The sequence below is a fragment of the Somniosus microcephalus genome, chromosome 6 (genome assembly GCF_052327205.1).
Source record: "Somniosus microcephalus isolate GS21.2 chromosome 6, FLI_Smic_1.0, whole genome shotgun sequence".
NCBI lineage: Eukaryota > Metazoa > Chordata > Chondrichthyes > Squaliformes > Somniosidae > Somniosus > Somniosus microcephalus.
The window spans coordinates 208,839,110-208,856,807 of record NC_140992.1 but is presented as its reverse complement, the minus strand read 5'-3'; the positions used below and the strand labels follow the sequence as shown (position 1 = coordinate 208,856,807).

The 17,698-nt window shown below is 50.7% G+C and overlaps 1 protein-coding gene across 2 annotated transcripts in view; it reads right to left on the bottom strand.

Annotated features, from left to right (window-relative positions):
- The window catches only part of acd (ACD shelterin complex subunit and telomerase recruitment factor), a 70,194-nt gene that overhangs the window by 34,168 nt on the left and 18,328 nt on the right, over window positions 1-17,698 (bottom strand). For both annotated transcript variants that reach the window (XM_085991323.1, XM_085991325.1), the window contains exons 3-6: window positions 7,042-7,132; window positions 5,680-5,759; window positions 5,540-5,584; window positions 4,348-4,391 (exon numbers count right to left, since the gene is read on the bottom strand). In XM_085991323.1, coding sequence (XP_085847449.1) covers window positions 4,348-4,391; window positions 5,540-5,584; window positions 5,680-5,759; window positions 7,042-7,132 — 260 coding nt within the window. The remainder of the gene's footprint in view (window positions 1-4,347; window positions 4,392-5,539; window positions 5,585-5,679; window positions 5,760-7,041; window positions 7,133-17,698) is intronic.

The following is a 17,698-nucleotide window of genomic DNA, read 5'->3' as shown; positions in this document are numbered from 1 at the left end:
TAATTTTAAAATAATAATTTTTAACTTAATGGAGAAATTTGACATTTCACCAATATAAAATTAGTTTTTCAGCACCAGAATGGTTGTCTATCAGTAGTTATTACTCAGATCGCCATTAAAAACCCAGTTACACCTCATTTGAGTGACTAACTTTTTATGGTGTTTCTAACAGCAATATTTGCTGGTCGCGTTTACTTCCAACACCAGATTTCTGATTGGTCACTTTGGAGGACAAGACCTGATTTCTGATTTAGTCCCGTTGGCGAAGACACATGCAGCAGCTTACCTGGAATGTGTAATTAGATCCTGCCTGCCTAAGTACTTTGCAAAGTATTTTTCGAGCCATGCTGACTGCCAGACTCCAGACAGAATAGAGCTCACATAGACCAGACAGGGCTCACCCTCGTGGGTGAAAGCCTTCTCCCGCCCCCCAAACAAGTTCCTGCATCCCTCCGCAACAAGTTCCTAACCTTCCCCCCACCCCAAGTTTCTGACTTTTTCCTTCCCAAGAAGTTCCAGAACTATCCCCCCACCCAAGTTCCTGACCTTCTCTCCCTGCCCAAGTTCCTGACCTCCTCCACCACCCCCACCTCCGATTTCCTGACCTTCTCCCCCTGCCCAAATTCCCCCCACCCCAGGGTTCCTGATCTTCCCCCAGCCCAAGTTCCTCCCCACTCCTCCTCCTCTCAACCACCAACAGATGGGACATTGTGTGGGGGTCACAGATTGTTAACAGGTTTATTGGGTATGAAGAAAATAGTGACAGTGTCATGACTTCTGGATTTCGTCCAGTCCAACAATGTCACTTGCCACATACGCACCAAGTTTACCGAGAAATCAACCATGTCTCGGGGGGACGAGAGGGAGAATGTGGAGCGGGAGTAAAGGGTTGGAAGAATGTGATCCGTCTTACCATCTGGATCATGTTCACACTCTTGTCCCCCCACCCCCCTTTAGACCTGGATCACAATCTTCCCCCATCCCCACTGTGCTCGCCACGCTCTTTACCACCACACCCACCCCCCCTCCACCAAGAGTTCCTAATGTTCTCTCCCCCCACCCGCCCAGAGCTCCTGACCTTCTCTCCCTCCCCACCCCCCGAGTTCCAAACCTCCTCTCCCCTCCCCTCCGATCTACTCTCCCCTTCCTCTCTCGTCCCTGCCGCTCTCTCTCCCCGCTCTCTCTCTTCCCCCGCCCCCGGACCCTCCCCTCGCTCCACGCTCTCTCTCCACGCTCTCTCTCTGCCCCCCCCCCCCACCCCGACCCTCCCCTCGCTCCCCACTCTCTCTCCCCCTGGACCCGCTCCCCCTCCCCCTGGACCCGCTCCCCGCTCTCTCTCTCCCCCTGGACCCTCCCCTCCCGACCCTCCCCTCGCTCTCTCCTCCCCCCCGGTCCCCCCGCTCTCTCCTCCCCCCTGGTCCCCCCGCTCCGCCCTCCCCTGCCCCCCGGTCCCCACGCGCCTCCCGGTCCCCACGCTCCCCCCTCCCCTGCCCCCCGGGCCCCCACGCTCCCCCCTCGCCGGCCCCCCCACGCTCCCCCCTCCCCTGCCCCCCGCGCTCCCCCCCTGCCCCCCCACGCTCCCCCCTCCCCTGCCCCCCCACTCCCCTGCCCCCCCGGCCCCCCACGCTCCCCCATCCCCTGCCCACCCGGCCTTCCCACGCTCCCCCCTCCCCTGCCCCCCCCGGCCCCCCACTCCCCTGCCCCCCCGGCCCCCCCCTCCCCTGCCCCCCGGCCCCCCACGCTCCCCCCTCCCCTGCCCCCCACGCTCCCCCCTCCCCACGCTCCCCCCTCCCCACGCTCCCCCCTCCCCTGCCCCCCGGTCCCCATGCTCCCCCCCTCCCCGGTCCCCACGCTCCCCCCTCCCCTGCCCCCCACGCTCCCCCCTCCCCTGCCCCCCCGGCCCCCCACGCTCCCCCCTCCCCGGTCCCCACCCTCCCCGGTCCCCACCCTCCCCACTCCCCCCCCTCCCCCCCCTCCCCCCTCCCCTGCCCCCCGCTCCCCCCTCCCCTGCCACCCGCTCCCCCCTCCCCACGCTCCACCCGCTCCCCCCGGTCCCCAGCCCCCCCTCCCCCCGCTCCTGCCCCCCGCTCCCTCCTCCCCTGCCCCCTGAACCCGCCCCCTCCCCTGCCCCCCGATCCCCCCCACTCCCCCCTCCCCTGCCCCCGATCCCCACGCTCCCCCCTCCCCACGCTCCCCCCTCCCCACGCTCCCCCCTCCCCTGCCCCCCCGGCCCCCCCCTCCCCTGCCCCCCCGGTCCCCACGCTCCCCCCCTCCCCGGTCCCCATGCTCCCCCCACGCTCCCCCCTCCCCTGCCCCCCACGCTCCCCCCTCCCCGGTCCCCACGCTCCCCGGTCCCCACGCTCCCCCCAGCCCCCACGCTCCCCCCTCCCCTGCCCCCCGCTCCCCCCCGCTCCCCCCTCCCCGGTCCCCACGCTCCACCCTCCCCCCCTCCCCACGCTCCCCCCGGTCCCCAACCCCCCCTCCCCTGCCCCCCCTCCCCCCCGCCCCCCCTCCCCCCCGCCCCTGCCCCCCGATCCCCCCCGCTCCCCCCTCCCCTGCCCCCCTCCCCTGCCCCCGCTCCCCCCCTCCCCTGCCCGCCCCGATCCCCCCGCTCCCCCTCCCCCGCCCCCCCCGCTCCCCCCTCCCCCGCCCCCCCCGATCCCCTCGCTCCCCCCTCCCCTCGATCCCCCCGCTCCCCCCTCCCCTGCCCCCCCGCTCCCCCCTCCCCTCCGATCCCCCCGCCCCGATCCCCCCGCTCCCCCTCCCCCGCCCCCCCCGCTCCCCCCTCCCCCGCCCCCCCCGCTCCCCCCTCCCCCCGCTCCCACCTCCCCTGCCCCCCGATCCCCCCTCCCCTCCGATCCCCACGCTCCCCCCTCCCCTGCCCCCCGATCCCCACGCTCCCCCCTTCCCTGCCCCCGGAACCCCACGCTCCCCACTCTCTCCTCCCCCCCCGGATCCCCGCACTCTCCTCCCGCCCCGATCCCCGCACTCTCCTCCCCCCCCGATCCCCGCACTCTCCTCCCCCCCCCGATCCCCGCACTCTCCTCCCCCCCCGATCCCCGCACTCTCCTCCCCCCGCCGATCCCCGCACTCTCCTCCCCCCCGATCCCCCCTCCCCTCCGCTCCCCCCTCCCCTGCCCCCCGATCCCCACGCTCCCCCCTCCCCTGCCCCCCGATCCCCACGCTCCCCCTCCCCTGCCCCCGGAACCCCACGCTCCCCACTCTCTCCTCCCCCCCCGGATCCCCGCACTCTCCTCCCGCCCCGATCCCCGCACTCTCCTCCCCCCCCGATCCCCGCACTCTCCTCCCCCCCCGATCCCCGCACTCTCCTCCCCCCCCGATCCCCGCACTCTCCTCCCCCCGCCGATCCCCGCACTCTCCTCCCCCCGCCGATCCCCGCACTCTCCTCCCCCCGCCGATCCCCGCACTCTCCTCCCCCCGCCGATCCCCGCACTCTCCTCCCCCCCCGATCCCCGCACTCTCCTCCCCCCCCGATCCCCGCACTCTCCTCCCCCCCCGATCCCCGCACTCTCCTCCCCCCCCGATCCCCGCACTCTCCTCCCCCCCCCGATCCCCGCACTCTCCTCCCCCCCCGATCCCCGCACTCTCCCTCCCCCCCGATCCCCGCACTCTCCTCCCCCCCCCGATCCCCGCACTCTCCTCCCCCCCCCGATCCCCGCACTCTCCTCCCCCCCCCCCGATCCCCGCACTCTCCTCCCCCCCCCGATCCCCAATCTCCCCCCCACCCCCGATCATCACTCTGGGGGGCAGGCAGGGGGGTCCACAGTGCAGCCCATGGAGAAGCGGTGAATGACAGACCGCAACTTCAGGATTTCCGTGTTGGGCTGTGCAAGCGCTAAATACCGAAGATGCAGACAGTTTCAAAGGTGAAATGATGGCGAATGCTGCCAGTTTGCTATCATCAGGACCACAAGCTCTGGGCTATTAGAAAAATATCAACAAATTTAAGTGCTATAAAATTTCAAATAATCTCGATAAAGCTATTTCCCTCCAAAACAAACAAACACAACTGGTGCATGCAAAAAGATGCTCAAGTCTACTCTACATACAATAATTAGAGTTTAAAAAAAAACAAGGATCAAATGCAGAGGTTTCCATATTCCAAGTTTAACTTTACACTATGAATTCAATTACACTCAAGTTACATGCTGAAGCTACACATCAATTGACCACTGAATTGGTGTGGATTTTGACAACAGTGCTTTTGTCATAACAGCTACACATTCTAAAACCAAACTTTACCAAAATTAAACAAAATGTAACTTATCAAAATGTGGTTGTGTATATAATGGAGGGGGGGGGGGGAGAAATCAAGACAAAGCTTACCAGAAAATGACCCCCCTTGCACGGTCATGTTATTCACATGGCTTCTGCAAAATTATGAGAGTGTTAAGTTTCAGTTTATCAATCATTAACCTTATACATTTTTCTAATTCTGTTTTATATAATAATTGAAGAACCATGATTTTATATGAAAATAATAACCTGTTGATTTTGAAATCTGAAAAATTCTGGTCAGACTTTTGAGGATAATTAGTAGTGCCCCTTTCTCATTATTTTTCCTCTTTTCAGGGCTCCTTCCAACTTGCTTCAAGGCCTCCATCAATGCCATTCGAAATTATGCAAGAATGCCCAGGGTTTGTTTATCCTGTAATTTTCCATCTCTCCTTTGGGAAAGTGACTTGATTATGCTGGTCGCATCTACCTGACAGTCTAGTTGAGACTGAGGGGTTTTCATTTGGGAAAACTGTACTTTCTGTGGCACAGCACACTGAGTCATCAATGTGCTGTGCCTCAGGATCACCTCACTCACTAGAATTTTTATTGAATCATTTGATCTTCACCACCCTAAACCAGAAAAAGAAAATACAAAAGGAGATAAAAGAATGATTTCTGAAATAGGCTGAGATTTTAAAAGCATAAACAGGAGTTATATTCAGACTAAAATAATAATTGAATGGTTTCCTCAGAGGATTTCCAAAAATAGTGGGACAATCAAATAAAGAACGAGGTACATTCAAGTACAAAGTACCCTTGGTGAATTCTGGTGCGAAAATATCTGAGCTTGAGCAATGTGGAAAGATACAAGAGATGGCCCTGTGATTCCTTTATTCAGTCCAGGCTGGCTTTTATAATGGGAAGCAGACAGACAGTGACACAATCTGCACTTGTATAGCAAGTTAACAAGGCAAAATGTCCCAAGTGGCTTCATAAAAAGAAGCAGAGGGTACCGTCACCGAGCAGGAGTTAAGGATGGTGATTGAAGACTTGGTTAAAGAGATAGATAGTATGGGGAATTTTGAAGGTAGGAGAGATGTAGCAAGGTGGAGGGTTGGGGGAACGGCACCCCAAATAACTCAGAGGCAGTCATCCATCCCATACCATCCCAAGAGGTCATTTGCAGGTGGAACTGTTGGAGCCCTCTTACCAACTCTCACCAATTCTTATTTCAGTTACATTTTTATCCCTGTGAAATTCCTAGGAAGGCTCACAAGCTTTAAAAATACTGTTTACTTACTGCCAGAATTCTGTCAACTTTTTCTGCACAGCAGGGTCCAAGTTGCTGAAATTTGAAGAGGTTTGAAACTTTAGCTATTTAACAAAAGACATTATAAAAACATTGACTGTAATGCTATATATACACAGAACACCTCCTACCAAGAACATGCATCAGAAGGACCCGTTTCTGCTGGCAGGATCTTCAACTCCTCAACTACAAGATAGAATTCACAATCTTTCTGAAGGAAAAAAAAATTAAATATTATCAGTAGTTGCAGAAGGCAGTTCATGAGGTTGCAGCATCTAATGGGTAGGGTGATCCCTAGATGTCTCTGTTCACCATGGTCAAAATTGATAAATCACCATCGGAGAAATCCCACTCCACCATGACCTCTGCACCTTTAAGTCTAAGGGTCGCAAGGCTTGAGCATATCTGGTGCTTGACTGGCCAGGTCAAATTTTCCTATTACTCCTAGATCATCCTAGAGAGTAAAGACAATCTAAGGATCCTCTTCTCAAGAACCAACCACCCTTCTGACCCTTTCTCCACTCCTCTATCCTTACCCCCACAGCCAAGTGCAACTTTCTTATCTCAACAATTGAGAATATCCAAATGGCTGCCTTAGCCTCCTACTCCTCTCCCACCGCCAGCACCCTGTGCATCTACCCCTCCATCTGCTCTGTCAAAGCCTTCAGCCATCATGCTCCTACTCTGGATTTTCTTCGATCAGCCTCTCTAGCTAACCACTTCTCTCGCCAACATCCTCAAAAATCTCTCTTTAGCCACGCTTTAGGTAATTTCTCCTAACTTTTACCGCTGTTCAGCATCACTTCCTCTACAAAGCCTTTTGGGACATTTATTATGTTAAAGGCGCTACATAAATGCAAGTTGCTGTTGTTAGAAGCCTGAATCTGATGATTCAATGATTTTCTGCATTGACTTCCAACATGCTGTACTGTTGTCTGAAAGCATTATTTCACTGCAACAATCTTTATGTATCCAAACAAAATCTTCAATCATTTTAAAAATACAGGAAACTGTGATATCCGGCACCGACGGGACCGAGCTGTTGCCGATCTATCAAAACTGCCGGACATACCAGCGTTAATGTTGAAGCATACGGAGGTTTTCATCTCTGTATCTGACAACAAACACTGTTGCTTAGCAACAGCTTCTAAACAGTCGGCCCTACCCTGGAAGCTTCTCTGTAGCTTAGCAACAGCTTCAGAGAGACTTTCCAGAGCCTGACTGTTGAAAAAAAAAAAGCCACGAGAAGAAAAAAAACCTAACAAAACGGCTCCTGATTTCTGCCGGTAGATCGAGGTTTCCGGACATACAACCTCCGGATAAACCAAAGTCTCCTGTACCTCACTATTATTTTACTTACATTTTTACCTTTACAAGAATTTCTAGAAAGACTTGTGGGGCTTCAGGTTGACCTCTGTCCCACCTACTGCAGTGCAAGTCAAAGCCAAAATTAAACTCAAATATCATTATTGTACCTTAACGTCATCACTTACCAGCTCCAGTTCCAATCTGAGCTCAACAGTGAATTTTCTCAAAATAACAATTTTGTTTTTGATATCATTGAATGTATAATTCTCCTCCTCCCTGAAAATTGAAAACAAAAATACATGTAGCCAATATACAAGCTTTTACCAGAGTGTATGCAATGTGCTGTAGGTGTCAGAGAAACACGCTACAATGAAAAATACAAACTTCTATTAGTTCCTGAATCTATAGTGTCTGAACTCAGTTTACATAAAGTACAGTATAAACCACTAAAAAAAGAGTTAAGTCAGACAACAGATTTTTTTTAAACTGCATTTTTATGCCCCTTTATCACATCACTGAAACACCTCAAAGCACTTTACGCCATGAATCACTTTAGGGCAGTGACTGTTGTCACATAGACACCAACATATCCCACAAAAAAAATATGAATAAGTAGTTAATTTGTTTATGCTGGTATTGACTGAGGGAGCAATATTGGTCATGACACCAGGTAAACTCAGGAGTGCCATGATATCTTTAAAAGCCATCTGAAAAGTAAATGGGGCCTTGGTTTAACGTTCCATTCAAAGTGCAGCACTCCCTGAGTACTACACTAGATTGTTAGCCTAGCTTATGCACTCAAATTCTGCTAGGAGGCTTAAATGTCCTTATGATCCAGAGGCAAGAGTGCTACCAACTGAGACAAGGTTACACAAAAACAGAAAAGATATTCCACGCGTGGCCCTTACTTATGATCCAAACAAAGTGGAAAAGCCAAGAGTGCATTACACAGGTGCAGTTAACAATATATTTCAATTTATCCCATCAATTATTTAAACAAAATGTGAGTGAGCAGTTAGCAGTAAATCTTCTGCTTTTCTTTAAACAGTCTGAAGAGTGTAGACTTGGGTACAAGCAATAGGGAAGTCGAATGAAAGCAGAGCGGTAGCCGCAATAAAGTGCAGAGGCCATCAGAAAGTGGTAAGCCTAGAGAACAAGCACTGTGGGTGGGAGCAAGGGAGCAGACACAGATTGGAAAGAAAATGGAGCACACACAGGCTGGGGTGCAACATGGTTGTGCCATACGTTGCCTTGAATTGATTGTCCAAGATCTGATTGGTCCAAAGTAGCCAGGTGACCGCTAATACCACGTTATTATACGGATCAAACAATAAATTGATAGAAAAAGGCAGATATTTAAGTTGTGGACATGACATCATTGCATGAACTAAAAAAAAAACTGTTATGAGAGCAACTGGTCTGAAGACTCGAGCTACAGTAAATAAAAAATTATAGCACATCTCCCAAAGTATTGCTTATGGATAACAGAAAAAAAGGACGGTAAGATGGCTGCCGCTAGGCTGGCAGTTCCATAAGGAGCTCTGGAGCGCTTCACTTCTATCCATGGGACTCTCCTGCCATCCTTTGCCCTTACTCTCCCAAATCTCCTCACTTCCACTGTTTAAGTCCCCCTGGCTCCATCAGTTGGTGCATTTTAGTCCCAACTACAAGTTACCCGCTTTAAACCTGCAATACCCATCCCCCACTCTCCGCTTCTCAAATTTAGTTTCTGAATTCCTGGACTTCTCAGGACATCAAGACCACCTTTTTTTTTTTTTTAAATTCGTTTATGGGATGTGGGCATCGCTGGCAAGCCCAGCATTTATTGCCTATCCCGAATTGCCCTCGAGAAGGTAGTGGTGAGCCGCCGTCTTGAACCGCTGCAGTCCGTGTGGTGAAGGTACTCCCACAGTGCTGTTAGGTAGGGAGTTCCAGGATTATGACCCAGCGGCGATGAAGGATCGGCAATATACTTCTAAGTCAGGATGGTGTGTGACTTGGAGGGGAACTTGGAGGTGGTGGTGTTCCCATGCGTCTGCTGCCCTTGTCCATCTAGGTGGAAGAGGTCGCGAGTTTGGGTGGTGCTGCCGAAGAAGCCTTGACGAGTTGCTGAAGTGCATCTTGTAGATGGTACACACTGCAGCCACGGTACGCCGGTGGTGGAGAGAGTGAGTGTTTTTTTTAAGGTGGTGGATGGGGTGCCAATCAAGCTGCTTTGCCCTGGATGGTGTCGAGCTTCTTGAGTGTTGTTGGAGCTGCACTCATCCAGGCAAATGGAGAGTATTCTATCACACTCCTTACTTGTGCCTTGTAGATGGTAGAAAGGCTTTGGGGAGTCAGGAGGTGAGGCACTCGCTGCAGAATACCTAGCCTCTGACCTGCTCTTGTTGCCACAGTATTTATGTGGCTGGTCCAGATAAGTTTCTGGTCAATGGTGACCCCCCAGGATGTTAATGGTGGGAGATTCGGTGATGATAATACCGTTGAATATCATGGGGAGGTGGTTAGACTGTCGCTTGTTTCTGCACTGGACTACACCACTACGCTTCTGCACTGGATTACACTGTAAGACTCATTTGCTGTGACAAAAATTTGCTGCTAAAAAAATGATCTTCCCCACTATGGCTGCTTCTCTGCTGGGCTGGGTGACTCGTTCTGCTTTGTTGTTGTGGTTTTACATTTTCTTCGCTGCTTCTGATCTACAGTGACCTCCAACTTAACACCAACTACGCCATCATCTTCCTGCACTGCAACCGATTCTCATTACCACGGCAGTAAACTCCTTTCTTCAATTCTCAACCCTTCAAATAACTTCTGGACTTCACTCGTCTGCTACTTCTTTCTCCGAGCTTGGACAAACCAGTTCGTCATGCTCCACGCCGACTCCATCCTACCTATGTCACCTTTTTCCCTCCACGGGACCTCCGACTTTAACTCTGGACTGCCTACTATTGTCACCAACCGATTTCCCACATTACAACAGCGGCTCCAAAAGTACTTCATAGGCTGTATAGCGCTTCGAGACCTCTGGTGGTCGTGAAAGGCGCTATATAAATGCAAGACTTTCTTTTTATTCCCTGCTACGGCGGCAGGCGGGCAGACCTGCGAGGGAATGAGGCGACCGAGGCGGCGGTTAAAAGTGGCGCCGAGACCAGGTAGGCCTCAGAGCAGCGGCGGCAGGCGGGCGGACCTGCGAGGGAACGAGGCGGCGGTTAAAAGCGGCTCCGAGACCAGGTAGGCCTCAGAGCAGCGGCGGCAGGCGGGTGGACCTGCGAGGGACGAGGCGGCTGAGCAGCGGCAGTTAAAAGCAGCTCCGAGACCAGGTAGGTTTACCAATCTCCAGTCTCCGAGCTCAGAGGGAGGGAGAGAAGTAAAAAGTAATTGAAGTCTGATGTCACCGGAAATCAGGTAGGTGATTGGTTGGTGAGTATTCCTCTCTTTTTAAACTTTAACTCTGTGGTTTATAGTTACTAAAGGTCCCGATGGTGTAACGGGGACTGTTGGCAAACCATTTAACTGTAGTGTAATTGGTGGGATTGATTGAAATTAAATTAAATCAATTAATTGAAGGGTAAATCATGGCAGGACAGCCCAGCCACGTGGTATGCTCCTCCTGCACTATGTGGGAACTCAGGGACACTTCCTGTGTCCCTGACAACTACGTGTGCAGGAAGTGTATCCAGCTGCAGCTACTGACAGACCGCATTGCGGCGCTGGAGCTGCGATTGGATGCATACTAGAGCGTTCACGATGCTGAGGACGTCATGAATAGCATGTTTAGCGAGTTGTACACACCGCAGGTAGAGGTTGGACAAGCAGGAAGGGAACGGGTGACCAACAGGCAGAGTACTAGGCACAGGCAGGTAGTGCAGGGGTACCCTGTGGACATCCCCCTCTCAAACAGATACACCGCTTTGAGTACTGTTGGGGGAGATGGCTTATCAGAGGAAGGCAGCAGCAGCCAACTTCCTGGCACCAGGGGTGGCTCTGCTGCACAGGATGGGAGGAAAGAGGTGTAGAGCTATAGTAATAGGGGATTCTGTTGTAAGGGGAATAGATAGGCGTTTCTGCGGCCGCAAACGAGACTCCAGGATGGTGTGTTGCCTCTCTGGTGCAAGGGTCAAGGATGTCTCAGAGCGGCTGCAGAACATTTTAGAAGGGGAGGGTGAACAGCCAGTTGTCGTGGTGCATATAGGTACCAACGATATAGGTAAAAACCGGGATGAGGTCCTAAAAGCTGACTATAGGGAGTTAGGAGGTAAATTAAAAAATAGGACCTCAAAAAGGTAGTAATCTCAGGATTGCTACCAGTGCCACGTGCTAGTCAGAGTAGAAATAGAAGGATATTTCAGATGAATAAGTGGCTAGAGGAATGGTGCCAGGGGGAGGGATTAAAGTTCCTGGGACATTGGAACCGGTTCTGGGGGAGGTGGGATCAGTTCAAACAGGACGGTTTGCACCTGGGCGGGGCTGGAACCAATGTCCTAGGGGGTGTGTTTGCTAGTGCTCTGGGGGAGGGTTTAAACTAAGATGGCAGGGGGTTGGGAACCTGAGCAGGGGGGCGGGAACCTGAGCAGGGGGGCAGAGGACAGGGAAACAAGGATAAAAGCAAAAGAAAGGAAGGAGAAAAACAAAAGTGGCAGTCAGAGAAATCAACGGTTTAAATCAAACATGGCCACAGTAAGTGATAATTCTAATAGGTCTAAGAGCGCTAAAAAAATAAGCCTGAAGGTTTTGTGTCTTAATGCGAGGAGCATTCATAATAAGGTGGGTGAATTGGCTGCGCAAATAGAGGTAAGCGAATATGATTTGGTTGGTGTTGTGTATGTACCTTTAAGAGAATAACTGGTCTCAGACTGCAGTACCGGCAGTGACCACCCCTGTATAAAAGGCGCTAGAGAGCCTCTGTTGTTTAGTTTCGTTATTTTGCCTTTCACCAGTAAAGATGTGTTTGTTTTCACTCCTGCTAGTCCGTGTCTAAATCATTCACGGACTTAACACTGGCGACGAGTAAGAAACGAACTTACCTGCAACTCAGCAGCAGCTCCGACGACGTTGTTGAAGGTTGGAGCCAGAAGAAAGAAAAGAGTCCATTGAAACTCGAGAAACGGGCGTCGACCGTCAATCATCGGGTTCAAGGCTTTGCAGGAGCAACTTTCCAGAGCCAGGCTGGGTTCCTCGGTCCGTGGTTTCCCAGCTAATCGGGCTGGTGGCAGGTAGTGCTCTGATCCTCCCTGGGCTGCGGCGGGCTGAAGCTCGATCGGGTGGTCTTTCAACGGGACCGGGCAGCGAGTCGGGAAGCAAAGAGAGAGAGGGTGGAGCACACAGGGCGCGGCCGGTGTTTCGAAGCCGGGCAGCGTTCGGACCTCAGAAGAGGGAGGGAAGTGTCCCAGAGGGTCCGCTCCACGGCGGGAAAATAATAAAAGAAAAAGAATACGTGCAAGAAACCGTGGAAAGTAGCGCTAACAACAGCGGAGAAGAAGGCAAAGCGCGGGAGGCGCCATTTTAGATTTGCAAGATGCCGAAGACTGGCTGTATCACTGCTTTTGATAATACATTAGAGGACTGGACCACGTATGTGGAAAGAGTCGAGGTATATTTCGAGGCAAACGATATAACGGAGGGGAAAAAGGCATCGATATTGTTAAACTTAATGGGCGCTAGAACGTACGGCCTATTGCGGGATCTGATTACTCCAGCCAAACCGAAGGCGAAGAGTTTTAACGAAATTGTTGCTGTTCTACAGGAGCACTTAAACCCTGCACCGCTGTTGATAGCAGAAAGATTTAAATTCCACAGGAGAACTCAGCACAAAGATGAGAGCAATGCTGAGTATCTTACGGAACTACGCAAGCTATCAAAGCACTGCCAGTTCGGAGCAGGACTGGCAGATACCCTACGGGACAAATTTGTCTGTGGACTCCTGAGTGAAGGAACACAGAAGAAGTTACTCGCAGAAAAAGAGCTGACGCTAGATCAGGCTTTCAGCGTGGCAGTATCGTATGAAGCAGCAGCCAGGGGAGCTGCAGAAATTCAACAAAAACCACAGGAATACGGCACCCACGAAATGACACGGGGATTTGCAAAATGTTATCGCTGCGGCAGAACTAACTATGACCAGAAGGACTGCTGGTCCAAAGACAAAATATGCAGACAATGCGGGAAGATTGGACACATTGCACGAGTTTGTAGGTCTGGGATGAAGACCAGCGACAACAAAAAGACTACTAAGGAACTGTACAAGAAAGTACAAAAGATGACAGACAGTAGTTCCAAAGACCAGATGAGCGATAGTGAATCCGGAAACAGGAGACTAAGCTGTCTCAAACTTCACAATGTAATCGCAAAAGAGGATCACCGAACCATTTGGGTCACTCTCACGATAGCAGGGTCCCAAGTTAAAATGGAATTGGATACAGGATCAGCGCTAACCGTCATGAATCAACCAGACTACGAGCGGCTATTTTCACACATACCCTTGAGAGAAACATCCATCGTCTTGACGACGTATACGGGGCAAAAAGTATACCCCAGAGGAAAAATAAGGGTGCCTGTCGAATACAATGGCAAGAAAATACGGAAATTATATCTCTACATACTGCCAAATGGTGGACCACCGTTATTGGGACGGGAATGGATCAGGAAGATAAACTTGGATTGGCATTCCATTCATGCAATGACGGTGGACGGTAAAAAAGATGACGACGTCACCCCTGGACGATTGTCAACAATCTTAGCTAACGCCAAAGAGGTATTTCAACAAGAACTGGGCACGCTTAAAGGCGTAACCGCCTCGTTAAAAATTGAAGAGAATGGAGTTCCCAAGTTTTTCAAAGCGAGACCGGTACCATATGCAATTCGCCCAGCCGTCGAGGCAGAGCTGGAGAATCTGGAGAAGGCGGGCGTGTTGTCTAAGGTCGACTGGAGCGAGTGGGCGACACCCATCGTTCCTGTCATGAAGAAAACGTTAAGCAATAAGTCCGGAAAGCCAAGGAAGATTCGCATCTGTGGGGATTTCAAGGTGACGGTGAACCCTGTCCTTCACACAGTACAATATCCTCTTCCAAGGATAGAAGACATCTTCGCCTCACTGTCTGGAGGGAAGCGTTTTACAAAAATTGACCTAGCACAAGCATATTTGCAGATGGAGGTTGAAGAGTCCTCTAGGAAGTATCTCACGATAAACACTCACAAAGGTCTTTACCAGTATCATCGATTGGTATTCGGAGTAGCATCGGCTCCGGCGATATGGCAAAGAGCGATGGAACAAGTCCTGCAAGGGATTCCGGGGACTCAGTGTTACTTGGACGACATCCTTGTGACAGGTGAAGATGACAGTGAACACCTTAACAACCTAGAACAGGTGCTCACTAGACTACGGGAACATGGGCTGCAAGCCAACCGCCCCAAGTGCGAATTTTTTAAGAAACAGGTATCGTATTGTGGCCACGTGATTGATGAAGAGGGGTTACATAAGTCCCCTGACAAAATTGAAGCGATTGTTAAGGCCCCAGTGCCTGAAAATGTGTCGCAACTGAGGTCATTCCTCGGGTTGGTGAATTACTATCATAAGTTTTTGCCGAATTTGTCGACAATTCTGCACCCCCTGAACGCCCTGCTACGAACGGGGGTAGCATGGAAATGGAGCAATGATTGTAAACGTGCTTTTCAGAAGAGTAAGGACTTAATCACTTCGAAGGAAGTATTGGCTCACTACAACCCAGCACTGCCAATCAGGCTGGCGTGTGATGCGTCTCCCTACGGCATTGGGGCGGTACCGTCACATAAATTCCTTGATGGTTTGGAGAGGCCGATAGCTTTTGCGTCACGCTCGTTAACTTCTGCCGAGCGTAACTACGCCCAGATTGACAGAGAGGCCCTCAGCCTAGTGTGGGGGGTGAAGAAGTTCAATCACTATCTGCACGGTCAAAAATTTACTCTACTAACCGATTATCAACCTCTTGTCTCCATTTTCAACCCTCAGAAGGGCGTACCGATAATGACAGCACAACGGCTGCAGAGATGGTCCCTTTTCCTAGGGGCACACCAATATGACATCGAGTACAAAGGAACTAAACAGCATGGAAATGCTGATGGATTGTCACGTCTACCGTTGCCGACGGTGGAAGAAGAAGACCTTGCAGTGGATCCAATGGAGTTATTCCACTCGACCATAGTCGAATGTCTCCCTGTGACGAATGCAAACATGGAAAAGGAAACACGGAATGACCCGACACTATCACGGGTCTATGATTTAACGGTGAAGGGATGGCCAGCACATGGTGAACCACTGCTGCCAGCATTCTCGCCGAGAAGAGAACAGCTGTCAGTGTGCAGAGGAACCTTGATGTGTGGATCCAGAGTAGTAATTCCACCTAAGTTGATGGATAGAGTGCTCAATGAGCTTCATGAGGGTCATCTGGGTGGGGTAAAAATGAAGAGCTTAGCCAGAGCGTTTGTGTGGTGGCCGGGAATCGAGAGAGAAATCGAAGAGATGACCAAGAGCTGTGCAGGATGCCAGAAGGTCCAAAACGCCCCACCACAAGCTCCTCTGCATCCATGGGAGTGGCCCTCATCTCCATGGCAAAGGGCGCACATTGATTTTGCTGGTCCCTTCGTGGACTCGATGTTTTTAATTGCGGTGGATGCACATTCAAAGTGGCCAGAGGTAATAAAAATGTCCTCAACCACCACGGAAAAAACTATCACAGTTTTACGAACCATATTCGCCAGGAATGTGCTGCCTGAACAGATTTGCTCTGACAATGGACCACAGTTTGTGTCTGAAGAGTTCCGGAGGTTCTTAAAGAACAATGGTGTTAAGCATTACACATCTGCCCCATATCATCGAGCCACTAATGGATTGGCCGAGAGGTTTGTCCAAACATTCAAGAAGGCTATCAAGGCAATGTGTAATGAAGATATACCCCTACAACACAAGGTGGACAACTTCTTGTTTGCCTACCGGAATGCGACACATGCGGTTACCAACCAAACTCCAGCCATGATGTTCTTCAATCGAAGACTACGATGCCGCTTGGATTTGGTTAAGCCAAACGTCCGAAGAGATGTGGAGAACAGGCAGTTTCAGAATATGAATGAAAGGCCGACCAGGAGTTTTAAGATAGGTCAACCAGTTTTGGCCCGGGACTACCGCACTGAGAAATGGCAGCCAGGAACGATTTGTACACGACAAGGACCTCTCATGTATACCGTGGACGTTGGGGAGAGCATTGTAAGACGCCATGCTGACCAGATTCTAGAGTCACTGGAAAACGTCAACTCCACACCACGATCTGATACACCTGGTAATGAAATCGACGTTCCAATTGCAGGTACCGCAGAACCAGTAATATTGGAAGCAGATGAACCAAACAACGACATTGATTCCGACTCAACATTGCCAGAAGAACCTGTTACCCCAAAGAGGCGTTATCCAGACAGAATCAGGAAGCCTCCTCAAAGACTGAACTTATAATTGCTTCAACTTAACCACTGTATCTAGTAACAGTAATTGTGATTGTAATTCGTTATCATTTAGTTGTTAAATGAATGTTATGTACTGTTTATCTAAAAGGGGAGGAATTTTTGTGTATGTACCTTTAAGAGAATAACTGGTCTCAGACTGCAGTACCGGCAGTGACCACCCCTGTATAAAAGGCGCTAGAGAGCCTCTGTTGTTTAGTTTCGTTATTGCCTTTCACCAGTAAAGATGTGTTTGTTTTCACTCCTGCCAGTCCGTGTCTAAATCATTCACGGACTTAACAGTTGGGATTACGAAAACGTGGCTCAAAGGTGGCCAAGGCTGGGAACTCAACATCCAGGGGTATTCGATATTCAGGAAAGATAGGCAAAAAGGAAAGGGAGGTGGTGTTGCATTACTGGTTAAAGAAGGGATTAACAATTGTAAGGAAGGATATTAGCTCTGATGATGTGGAATCTGTATGGGTAGAATTGAGAAATACCAAGGGGCAGAAAACGTTAGTGGGAGTGGTATATAGACCTCCAAACAGTAAGGCGGAGGTTGGGGAAGGCATTAAAAGGGAAATTAAAGAAGCGTGCAATAAGGGCACAGCAGTCATCATGGGTGACTTTAATCTACATATAGATTGGGCCAACCAAATTAGTAACAATACCATGGAGGAGGAATTCCTGGAGTGTTTACGGGATGGTTTCCTGGACCAATATGTCGAGGAACCAACCAGAGATCAGGCCATCTTAGACTGGGTATTATGTAACGAGAAAGGATTAATTAGCAATCTTGTTGTACGAGGCCCCTTGGGTCGGAGCGATCATAATATGATCGAATTCTTCATTAAGATGGAGAATGAAGTAGTTGACTCAGAGACTAGGGTCCTAAATTTAAATAAAAGAAACTACGATGGTCTGAGGCGCGAGTTGGGTAGGATTGATTGGGGAATGTCACTCAAAGGGTTGATGGTGGATAGGCAATGGCAAACATTCAAAGACCGCATGGATGAACTACAGAAAATGTTCATCCCAGTTTGGCACAAAAATAAAACAAAAAAGCTGACTCAACCATGGCTAACAAGGGAAATTAGGGATAGCATAAGATCCAAGGAGAGGACATATAAATTGGCCAGAAAAAGCAATAATCCTGAGGAATGGGAGCAATTTAGGATTCAACAAAGGAGGACAAAAGGATTAATTAAGAAGGGGAAAATAGAATATGAGAGTAAGCTTACAAGGAACATAAAAACTGACTGTAACAGCTTTTATAGATATGTGAAGAGAAAAAGATTGGCGAAATCAAGCGTAGGTCCCTTGCAGTCAGAATCAGGGGAATTTATAAATGGGGAACAAAGAAATGGCAGACCGACT